The 12,557-nt window shown below is 46.0% G+C and overlaps 1 protein-coding gene across 2 annotated transcripts in view; it reads left to right on the forward strand.

Annotated features, from left to right (window-relative positions):
• Positions 1-12,557, forward strand: part of ATP10B (ATPase phospholipid transporting 10B (putative)) — a 620,908-nt gene that overhangs the window by 420,892 nt on the left and 187,459 nt on the right. For both annotated transcript variants that reach the window (XM_073581014.1, XM_073581015.1), the window contains exon 5: positions 1,845-2,039. In XM_073581014.1, coding sequence (XP_073437115.1) covers positions 1,845-2,039 — 195 coding nt within the window. The remainder of the gene's footprint in view (positions 1-1,844; positions 2,040-12,557) is intronic.

Consider the following 12,557-nt stretch of genomic DNA (forward strand, 5'->3'; position numbering starts at 1 on the left):
GTCCCATACAAAAGTCCTAAGTAACCCCCCAAAAATAACGTTTTACAATCACCTTCCTAATCATTTTGCCTTTAAATTTATAGCATTTGTTCCTGTCACTGCTTGAGAAAGGTTCATACCTCAGAAAATAAACCTTGCCACTGTCACTATAGGCCAGCGAACTACTGTTTTTTTTTTCCAATATTGCTTGATTTGCTGCCTCCATTCGTTACTACTCATCTGGATGATTTGGTCTTTGCTAGGAGGCTGTTCACCTACCTCGCCTCGATTCTGAACCTGCTTTTCTATTTTGTATACACAGTATGTGGGTATATATTATGCTTTTGCCTGTGTACATAGTGAATCAAATGTATTGGGCCAAGTACTGCTGATGTCGTGGGGTAAGTGGATTACTCCTACACGGGGGCACGCCGGGTGATTCACTTGTTTCTCTATCGTCCAATCTGGGATATATATATATATATATATATATATATATATATATATATGCCCATATACATGTACAGTGGGTACGAGAAGTATTCAGACCCCCTTTAAATTTTTCCCTCTTTGTTTCATTGCAGCCATTTGGTAAATTCAAAAAAGTTCATTATTTTTCTCATTAATGTACCCCATCTTGACTGGAGAAAAACAGAAATGTAAAAATTTTTGCAAATTTATTAAAAAAGAAAAACTGAGTACTTTCCATACCCACTGTATTTGGTGCAGTGATATCACCCAATTTGTGTAAGCAAGAAGGACATGTACTGTGACATGTACACATTATGATCTTACTGAAGCCCCTTGGTATTCTCACTCTCGGTACCCCTATCATGGCCATTATAGAGTATTATGCTCCTAAAAAAAATGACACACTGAGTATTGTACCCCCACAGTAAATTTCGCCCTCACAACTTCACCCCACACATATAGTATGACGTCTAGTGCTCCCAGCAAAGTGCCAACAACATAGTATGTAACCCCCACAACATGATGCCACTAAAGTACCCTCCATATGATGTCCCCATAGTTCTCCAGACAGAGTATCATGGTCACCATAAAGTATGATACCCCCACTCCGCATGATCCCCATGCACAATGATTGCTCTTAAAGTCCTCCTCAGTATGATGGTCCGCACAGCTTCTCCTTAGTATCGTAACTCCTTAGTATGAGGGCTCTCGCAGTCCATTCATCACTCTGTAAGATGGCCCCCCACAGTCCATCCCCCAATCACCATGAGGCTGCAATAATCTCCCTACCACACTCAGTATGATGGCCCCCACAGCCTCACTCTCAGTATAGGAGTAGCCCCTCATTTAGTATGGGGGATCACCACGGCCCCCAACTTAGTATGGGGCCACCACAGTCTCCTCCCTGCTCAGTATGGAGTCCCTCACAGTCCCCCACTCAATATGGGGACCCCACAGTTCCACATTTGGTATTGTTGCCAGGCACAGTCTTCACTCCCACTCAGTATCATGGCCAGCAACAGCCCACCCTTCAGTTCTGTGTCATGGGTCTCACAGCCCATGCCCCAACTTGGTATCATTGCCCTCACAGCCCCCCTCACTCAGAATGTTGGCTTACATAGTTCTCCACTCAGTTTGAGGGTCCTCACAGCCTCCAGTCAGAGGATCCTCTAGACCAGAAATTGAGGCAGGAAAAGCAGAGACCTGGGAAGTGCTCGGACCACACCCAGAGTACTTAGGCATAATTAATTGTATGCAATGTCAAATTATATAAATATACAAATTGGCTTTGTATTTAAACCTATTACATGACAATCTAAGCTGTTTGGGGGGTTTGATTGTCATCATAAAATTAAAAGCTGCTTCAATGATGGTTTCTCCTTTGCCTCACACAGATCGGCAAACTTTTACTTTCTTATGCTTGCTATTTTGAACTGGATGCCTCAAGTTGAAGTGTTTCATAAGGAGATCACTATGGTGCCGCTTGTCATAGTGCTGCTTGTTATCGCGTTCAAAGATGCTGTGGAAGATTATAAAAGATATCTCAACGACAGGAAGATCAATCTGAGGAGAACCTATGTGTATAACAAGTAAGAGCTCTAGTCTTTATACTACATTATTAATAATAATAATAATAATAAATTTTATTTCTATAGCGCCGACATATTCCGCAGCACTTTACATTTCAGAGGGGACTTGTACAGACGATAGATATTACAGCATAACAATAATCACATAGATCATAACAGATACCAAGGGGAATGAGGGCCCTGCTCACAAGCTTACAATCTATGAGGGAAAAAGGGGAGACATGAAAGGTGGGTGGTAACAATTGCCCTGATTGTTTGGACCAGCCATAATGTTAAGTGTGTAACAGTACGGACACAGAGGGCTAATAGATGCATAAAGCATGTGGGAACATGATATGGGGAACCTGCTTATGGTAAAACTTTTGACTGTGCCACACAGGGATAGTTTAGGTTAATGTGTTGAGGCGGTAATTAGTGATGAGCGAACGTGCTCGGATAAGGAGTGATCATGCTCATGTGCTAACAGATTGTCCTCAGCGTGTACGAAAAATATGTTCGAGTCCCCACTGCTGCATGTCTCACGGCTGTTTGTTAGGCAATCCCTGCATAGTTACAGCTGTCTAACGGTTAGTACATGAGCATGCGCGGTTAACACCTTAACCGAGCATGTTCACTCATCACTAGTCATTGTGTGTGTGGTGCTTAGAGAACATTGATTTCTGTTTGGAATTCTACACTTTTTGGCGACATTATATTTATATACTTAAATTTGAGGCTAAAATTCATTTTGCAATAGGGATTCTTTAAAAATGTTGCAATATTTTGCTTTTACAGGCTCTTTGTTTCACTACATATTCAATTTTGCTGTGGTCTGTGGTCATAAATCAACTGAGAGTAGCTGTTAAAAAGCCAGATAAGAGTTATAAACTTCCCATTAGACTGTTGTAGCACTGCAATGACTGACAGGTCTCTGCCTATGCAAGCACGCAGGGAGAGACCTGTCGATCCAGGGCAGCGGACGAAGAGATGCTGCCGGGGATCTGCTTGTCCGACTAGTCTACGGCGAGGCTCAGTCTCTAGCAGCTATTAAAGTAAGTTTTTATGGTTTTCTGTTATATTTTTTATACTCTCTTTTAAATTTTTTTCCATTTTTGTAATTTTTTAACTTTTTTTCCCTTTTGATATGGAACCTAAGTACTGAAGGATTTTAGATCACTCAGTTGTACACTGACACTAAGCCTGTTAGAGCCCGCTTTTTCCAGAGCATTATAGGCCACAGAAGCTGGATGACCCAAAGGGTTGCCATGACAACTACTGGCACCCCATGATTAAAGTGGGAGCCCCACCCTCAACCATCTAAATACTGTTACTGTTGACAGCGGTATCTAAGAGGTTAAGTGCTAATACTGATCATGGCCGTGGAAGCTGATGATGGTGCTTGCTCTATTTGAAAATATAGAGATTTGTGGAAGCCATTTGCCACTGCAGTGGATTCCGGAAAGGGATTGTAATATCCTCCTCCCCATATTGACTTGCCACCAGTGTAAAGTAGTGCGAGGAGAAACCCCTCCACTCCAACACACTGCTCTGGGTTGATGTGAATGAGGGGCGCCAGCACACTCCTCCATCTGCTTTCTCTGTTATCCCACATAGGTGTCAGGAGCTCCGATGCCTTGCGGGCTGCAGATAACCGCCTCAGGGGCTGCATGAGACCCCAGATCTACATAATAAGACTTCTTGGACTGCTTAGCTAAGTTAGGAAAGTGACATACTGCACTGAGAACATTCACTGTGCCATATTGCAGTGAACACATGCAGTAAAGTAGCAAACAATCAAGAAGGCCGGGCGTTTCTCAATTGTTGCACTGCGGCACGGCTAACCAGGACCCGTTGAAGCGCAGAAGCACGAAACAGCTGTTATCCACATCTTGTGCGTTATTCCCGAGGAAATGCTTTTTATCCTTCAATAAAAATCATTACTTCAGAACGGTGAGTGCCATCCTCTTTTTTTTGTATTTTCACACATAACCCTAGCCATCTATTGTAGCTAGTTACCATATAGCTAAAACCGGTTTGACCTACGGTTTCTGAGAAATAATGGGGGAAATAGTTTTTCCTCTTGGCCACATATAAAGACAAGATCAAACTCGAGGACAATAAGGAAGTGTTTGCTGGGATTTAGTAAGTTAGTGTTTACGGAACTGTTGTGTTTTATCTTGTTCTCTTGCTGGGTTATAGTAGTAATTGTAGTATCATAACCTTGATATAATGTGCGCTATAGACATAAGAGTGTCGTTACTTCTGCTAAAGCTAGTCATTAAACTGTGCAGGTGTGGCGTCCCTGAGGGTTTAGTTGCCACAGAGGTACTGCACCTCCTCCTGAGGTGTGGTGCCTCACCATCCAGGTAAGGTGGGAACTCCTGACCACGCTCCAACACTCGCATCCCACACAACACAGTAGTTCAGCAAAGCCACATTGCGGCTCCCTGCTCGGAGTGTAGCAGAGCACCTTTTGGTGGCTCCCTGCTTGGAACACTAAACGTGCTGGGAGGTGGAGTTTAGAGAGGAGTGAGGAAAGGAGATCCCTGGAAGAGGGATGGAGGAAGGAGTGCTGCAGCTGCCTCAGTGATCTGAGCCAGCTGGCACGGGAAAGGAAAGAAGGAGAAAGACATTGAACTGAAACTTGATCTTCCATAAGAAGGAAAGAATAGTACGGAACGTAGGAGTAAAAGGGAACAGAGGACGTGTGTTAGAGGAAGAACCCTACCTAGAAGTTCTAAGCGCAAGGCCGGGGCCCAGTCCCCGAGGTTGTATGGACACTAATGGTTCTGCAGAAAACACCGGTGGAGTAGTGGGCTGTAAATGAACTACTCCCATCTAAGACTTGGGGGCACAACAGCAACATTGATAGTGAGCCGGGACTCAGGAGTAAGGAGTCCCCGAAGCAGGCTACAGCTGTCTGCCGTACAAGTAGAGTTCTTGGGAACATCTGTCAGGAGGAACTCCAGTGTAACTCAGTACTAGGAGATCTTCACACTTAGAGGCGCTATAGAAGAGACGTTCAGAAAGGCACATGTTGGCGGAGTGTTGGAAGGGAGCGTCCTATCTTGCCTGGAGGTCGACTGAGCCCCTGACCCGGAGGACATGGCACGGAGGCAGGCACCTGTGTGTACTACAGACTGTGAGTAAAGCTTTGGAACTACAAGCCCTGGTGTCCTCCATTCATTCCTGCGCCAACACACCTGGTACCGCTCCATCTGGGTACCAGCTTCTACACTGCCTGTGCCTCTCCGCTACCCCTACATCTACACTGCCCTGGGACTACAGCTCCACCTGTGGGGAGCTTCACCATCTTGGCTGCAACACACCACCAGTCCCAGAGGATCTGCATGCAGCGTCGGCCTAACATCTTACTTGCCGAACACCACAGGTGGCGTCACGAGCTATTCATAAACTCTATTCACCCCCTTTTTGCCATGGAGCCCCAGGGCCACGGACCGGGTCACAGCTTCCGTGACAACTCCCATTGAGATCAACGGGCCCGGTACCGAGTACCCCGCCAGCTCTGGGTGGGCGCTCCACAGGAAATATCTGTTTTAGAGAGGAAAATGGCATTTGCTGGCCCTGCTCTTTTTGATCAAGGATTGCAAAAAGGAATACATCTGAGAATCATGTAGTTGGAAAAGCTTAATTAATGGATGATACTACTCATTTCAATACCAAAATGGCTCCTTTATAAGGCATATTAGTGAGGCGCCAATAATTCTTTCCTTTCTTTACCAAAAACGCCATAAGAATAATTGCATTAAATAAAGAAACGCAATTTACAAAGCCATTCCGACAAGGTAAAGTACAATGAAATAAAATTGACAAGGACCTCCTAACCGAATGAAATATTAGTACATGTGTATATTTGGGTGGGTTGTAGCAGCCAGTTACCGCTAAATGCTTAGTAGAATCCCTGTTGTTTGGGATGGAGATGGAGATCTCTGTGTTTTTGGGAGAGGTGACAGGGTGGGAAGGGATAACTGTTTCACTGATTTACATGATTGTTGTTTTTTTTATATTGTTTGGTGACATGAATGTGACATGTACACATGTGAATGTGTATAGCGATCATCATGCAATTTCTTACACTTGTTGTTCTACATAGCTATTACTAGTGGTGGAACACGAAGATGGGAATAATTTATGGATGTGTTTTGAACACAGTAGTTTTTACTGCCAAGATAGCAGTTTTTGACTGCTGAAAAAAAGGCTACAAAAACGTCAAAAAATATAAAATTAACTGACATGGTTAACACGATAAGCCGGATTACTTACCGGTAATGCTCTTTTAATGAGTCCACGACAGCACCCATTGGAGGTATCGGATCCGCCCATTTGGAACAGGAAACCCTACAGGAAAGATAAAAGGGGCGGTCCGCCTTTCCTCCTCAGTTTTACGTTTCAGAGTACCAGAAGGACCGCCAAGGATTAGGCAATGTTCTCTTATTTTAACATCTTTCTTATCCATTATTTGGTTGATATACTTTAACTATTGATATCTTTAGGGAGGGAAGTGAGCGGGTGCTGTCGTGGACTCATTAAAAGAGCATTACCGGTAAGTAATCCGGCTTTTTACTCTTCGCCACGACAGCACCCACTGGAGAGATTCCAGAGACCATCACCTGGGTGGGACCACCGTGCCAAGGACAGTCCTGCCAAAGCTTAAGTCAGAGGTTGATGAAAGATCAAGTCTATAGTGGTTATAGAAGGTCGAAGGGGATGACCAAACTGCCGCCTTACATATAGTTTCAATCGGAACATCTCCCTTTTCCGCCCAAGAAGTTGCCATTGCCTTGGTGGAATGCGCCCTGATGTTCCCTGGAGGATCTTCGTTTTTTGCGGAGTAGGCTAAACGAATGGCCTCTCTGATCCACCCGGAAATGGTGCTCTTCGTGACTCCATACCCCTTCTTACAGCCCTGAAATGAAACAAATAGGGCCCCACTCTGCCTCCAACTGTTGGACCTCTCAATATATTTTAGGACAGTTCTTTTGACGTCCAGAGTATGGAACTTCTGCTCTTCCGGAGTAGAGGGATTTTTATAGAAGGTTGGGAGGAGTATCTCCTGAGATCTATGGTATTTTGTTGCCACTTTTGGCAGGTAGGCAGGGTCTGGTTTTAATACCAATCTGTCTTGGTATTCTTGAAAAAAAGGTGGATCTATTGACAAGGCCTGGATATCACCCACTCTTCTAGCTGAGGTCAGTGCTACCAAGAGGGCCATTTTAAGTGCTAAGTATTTGAAGGGTATTGTGTCAATCGGCTCAAAGGGGTCTACCGTTAGGGCGTCTAAGACCAGATTTAGATCCCATGTAGGGACGGAGGGTATGTGGATTGGAGCTATTCGTTCACATGCTGTAATGAATCGAGTTATCCACTTGTTGCCTGCTATATTATGGCCATATAGTGCTCCTAATGCCGATATTTGTACTCTTAGCGTATTTACTGCTAAGCCTAAGTCTTTCCCTTTCTGCAGAAATTCCAAGATTGGGATTATCGGAACTTCTGCTGTATGAGGTACTGTATGGAATTGAAGAAATTTTTTCCATATTCTAGTGTAAATTTGGGTTGTGGACTGTTTTCTACTTTGTAGTAGTGTAGTAATTAAAGACTCAGAGAATCCTCTTGTCCTCAATAACTGCCTCTCAAATTCCACGCCGTCAAGTGCAAGCTGAGCACTTGAGGGTGGAAAAAGGGGCCTTGGGAGAGTAGGTTGGGAGTCGAAGGAAGGACCCAAGGATCTGTTATTGACATAATTTGCAGCCACGAAAACCACGGTCTTTTTGGCCAGAACGGTGCTATTAAGATTATCCTTGCTTTGTCGTCTCTGATCTTCCGAATTACTTGAGGTAGAAGGATCAATGGAGGGAACGCATACGCCAGGTTGAAATTCCATGGAGCTAGAAGGGCGTCTAGTATGTCTGGGTGATCTGATGGAGATAGGGAGGCAAATGTTTTTATCTGCCTGTTCTCCTTTGTGGCGAAAAGGTCCACCTCGGGTTGTCCCCATAGGGCTACTATGTCCCTGAAGACCTTCTGATTGAGGCACCACTCTCCTTGCCGTAGAGTGTGTCGGCTTAGGAAGTCTGCCTTTTGATTGCTCTCGCCTCTGATATGAAGGGCCGAGAGGGACAAAAAATAGTTTTCTGCTAAGTTTAAAATTCTTGCCGCTGAAGACATCAGAGTCTCTGATCGAGTCCCTCCTTGTCTGTTTATATAGGCCACTGTGGTGGTGTTGTCCGATAGGATCCTGACATGCTTCTGTTGGAGCTGCGGAAGGAAGTTGTATAGAGCATAGAACACTGCAGTCAGTTCTTTTAAATTGGATGAGTACTCGCATTCCTCTCTATTCCACCTTCCCTGATGAAACCCATTCTCCATGTGGGCTCCCCAGCCCTGGGGACTGGCATCGGTGGTTACGATACAGGATGGAACTATAACCCATGGAACTCCTGAACATAAATGGTCATCATCTAACCACCACTCTAGAGAAGTCAAGACTTCTTGTGACAGGGTTATTTTGCTCTGTAAATGACCACTATGTCGCTTATCCTCTTGGAGGATCTGGTGTTGTAGTGTACGGACATGGTACTGGGCCCACCGGACTGCCGGGGTGCAAGAATTTAGTGATCCTAATAGTGACATTGCTCCTCTCAAGGACACACGTGGTCTATCTATAGCTGCTCGTATTTTTTGTTTCGTGAGGGTGATTTTTACCTGAGGTAGTAGACATCTCTGGGTCAAGGAATCTAGTTGAAATCCTAGAAATGTCTGGAGAGATTGTGGATCGAGTCTGGACTTTTGGATATTGATGATCCAGCCAAGGCTCTGAAAAGAGGAGATTGCGTCAGTCACGCGTTCGGTACATTGTTTGACTGAATTCCCAATTATTAGGAAGTCGTCTAAATACGGCACGATCAGTGTGTCCTTTTGGCGAAGGTAGGCCATCACTTCTGCCATCACCTTGGTAAATATTCTTGGTGCCGTGGAAAGCCCGAAGGGCATGGCCGCGTATTGGAAATGACGAATCCTGCCCTCGACTTCCACTGCGACTCTTAGGTATTTCTGGAATCTATTGTGAATAGGGAGATGATAATAAGCATCTTTTAAATCAATCCCTGCCATTACGCAATTTGGGAAAAGAAGCTTTATAGTGGATCTAATTGATTCCATTTTGAAGTTATAATTTTTTATAAATGAATTAAGCTTCTTTAAATTAATAATGGTTCTAAACGTACCGTCTGGTTTAGAAACCAAAAACAGGGGAGAGTAAAAGCCTCTACCCTCTTGTTCCTCAGGGACGTCAACTAAAACTTTTTTAGCTAGTAGGACTCGAATCTCGTCTTCGAGAGCCTTTTGCTGAACTGAGAAATTAAGGCGAGTTATAACAAAGAACTCATAAGGGATCTGAAGGAATTCAATCTTTATTCCTTCCTTGATTATGTTCAAAATCCATGGGCTTAACGTAATTTGTTCCCATTTGGTAACAAAAAAATTTAATCTACCCCCAACTGGTGGGTCTAAACTCTTAATTTTTATCTCTCCTATATGTTGGCCCTCTGAAGATGGTACCCTTCTGCTTTTCGTCTTTCGTGGCCCATCTATTCGTTCTGTCCGACTGTCTTCTTCTCCCGAATGGCCGTCTCTTAAAGGTTTTCCTATAAAATGGAATGGGAGAATCACTGAAGGCCTTTTTCCTCTCTTTTGCCTTGGCGAGAATTTCGTCTAAGGCTTTCCCGAAGAGGAACTCACCCTCGCATGGGGTTGCACTAATTTTGGATTTTGATTGTGCGTCCCCTTTCCAGCTTTTTTCCACAGCGCGCGTCTGGCGTTATTCACCAGGGCTGCCGACCTCGCTGCCAGTCTTAGGGTGTCCGCTGAAGCATCTGCCATAAAGGCAGCTGCACCTCTTATCAACGGGATGGCTGCACGCAGTTTCTCCCTTGAAACTCTTTGCTCGATCTGCTGATCTAATTGGTCTAGCCATACCAGCATTGATCTAGCAGTACATGTGCTGGCTATTGCGGGTTTGAATACCCCGGTGGTGGACTCCCAGGACCTTTTGAGCGAAGATTCTGCTTTTCGGTCTAATGGGTCTGCTAACAATCCTGCGTCTTCGACCGGGATCGAGGTCTGTTTGGAAGTGGAGGCTATGACGGCATCCACCTTTGGTATTTTAGTCCATTTCAATAGGTCTTCATCAGTGAACGGATACTTCCGTTTTGAGGCTGATGGGAGAAAACCCCTCTGGTCGTGTTTTTCCCACTCTCTTTTGATGAGGTCCTTAATTGCCGGTATCACCGGAAATGATCTCCTCTTTTTTTCTGCCAATCCCGCAAACATAATGTCCTGCGCGGTTTGGGCTCCCCTTTCCTCTTCACACCCCATAGTATTTCTAACCGCTTTTACTAGGTTATCTACGCTGTCCAGTGGAAAACATGCGCGTCCTTCCATCTCCGAGGATGACGATGAGGACGTGAATGCGGAGCCTGAATTTAACTCCTGTTCTTCCTCTGACTCTGAACTAACAACGACCTGTTTCTTATGACTGGACTCTGAGGGAGTGCTGGCGCGGTTGATGGCTTGTATCTCCTCCCTAATTATGGCTCGGATATCTTTAGAAGATATCGTCGACCCCTGCCTGGTCTCTTTCATGCATTGTTTGCAGAGTTTTTTGGGGTAGGAGTCAGGGAGAGGCTCTGAACATAATGCGCATTCTTTATGTTTAGTTTTTTCTTTTTTCTTTGACTGAAGTGGGAGGTCAAAGGTAAAGAGGGGGGGGGAGGAGGTTAGCTTAATAGGTAGAGTATATACTTTGCACACTCACCCAGTGAAGCTTAATACCGGGTCGGATGGCTGAGACGGTCTGGATCTGGTTTCTGCTGCCTCGCTCCTGCGGGCAGTCTCTGTCCTGGCGCTGCGGTCCCTGGTGGAATTGCCCCCAGCTGAATCCCCTGCTGGGGCCTGCGACTCCGTGGGGGACGACATGGTTCCATCGTTGCAGCGCTGCAGCGCTGTTTTATCTTCACTCCTGTCGTGCCCCCGGAAGTCGCCCTGTGTCAGGGCGCATGCGCCGCGTCATCGCCATCCTACCCCGGAAGTTCAACCATTACTTCCGGGGTATAGGAGCGTCGGGCGCCGGCCGGCTCCTGCGCCACCGCTACTCACACGCGCGGTTCGCGCGCTCATGGCTTCACCTCCCACGCTGTATCCCCACCGATGGGGGGGTGTTCTGCCTCCGGATGCCAGATCGGCCCGCTCCCTGGTAAGACCGGGCGGCCCTCCCCAGACCCGGTCATCACCGTTATGCCACCAGACGAGGGGGGAGCCGTCAAACGGAATCTCCCCCGACGCTGCTTCCGGACCGCAGCCCCTGCCGTTCCCGAGGAGACCGCACAGGCGGATGCATGGCCCAGGTAAGATCCCGCAGGATCCTGCTCCATTTGGAACAGGAAACCAAAACTGAGGAGGAAAGGCGGACCACCCCTTTTATCTTTCCTGTAGGGTTTCCTGTTCCAAATGGGCGGATCCGATACCTCCAGTGGGTGCTGTCGTGGCGAAGAGTAAAATAGAAAATAATAAAACATATACTAGAATTTCAGTTTTATGATCTGCATACTTTTTGTAAAAAAATATGTGATAAGTGTAAAGATTGTCATATCAGCCACAAATTTTTACCAGCTTTGCTTTGCAAAAGAAATATAAAACAAGCCATCCAACGCCAATCCAAAACTTGAAAACTTGTGTGTCTCGGTATATGGCATCACAAACCAAATTTTTTAAACAATTTTCAGAATTTTTTTTCATCACTTAAAAAAGCAATAAATAAGGCTACTTTCACACATCCGGTGTGTGGGGTCCGGCGGCGTGCGGCAAAAAGCCGTGCCGCCGCATCCGGCCTGCAGCCGTGACACCGGATGTGTGTGTGGCGAGAGATACGGCTCTGACATTATTTAAAGGAGCCGCAGGACGAGGTGGACAGAGGCAGCCGATGAGAGACAGCTGCTGAAAGGGAGGTGAGGGGAGGGGAGGAGAGGATAGGAGAGGGGGGTGGAGAGAGAGAGACATGGGGGGTTAACACTTAGTGTCCAGGCGAGAGAATCTCTCTCTCTTGCCGGGCACTTGTGGGGTTAACCCCACAGAGAGATCTCTCTCTCTCACCCAGACACTGTGAGTGTTAACCCCACAAGTGCCAGGCGAGAGAGATCTCTCACAAGTGTCCGGGTGACAGAGAGAGATCTCTCTCTCTCTCGCCGGGCACTTGTGGGGTTAACATTCACAGAGTCCGGGCATGCGCTGTGGAAAAAGCCGGTCCGGCGCTGACAAAAAACGTTGCAGGGAACGTTTTTTGCAGATGCCGGACGGCTAATTTATGCCGTGTCCGGCAACAACCGGACACGACGCATAACCATCCGGCACGATGCGGCGACCATGAAAGCTTATGGGACAAAACCGGATCCGGTGCTGGATCCGGTTATTAAAAATTTTGCCGCATCGTGCCGGATTACAAAAAACTGATGTGTGAAAGAG

The sequence above is a fragment of the Dendrobates tinctorius genome, unplaced genomic scaffold, assembly GCF_039654945.1.
Source record: "Dendrobates tinctorius isolate UK_male_01 unplaced genomic scaffold, ASM3965494v1 ptg000067l, whole genome shotgun sequence".
NCBI classification, from domain to species: domain Eukaryota; kingdom Metazoa; phylum Chordata; class Amphibia; order Anura; family Dendrobatidae; genus Dendrobates; species Dendrobates tinctorius.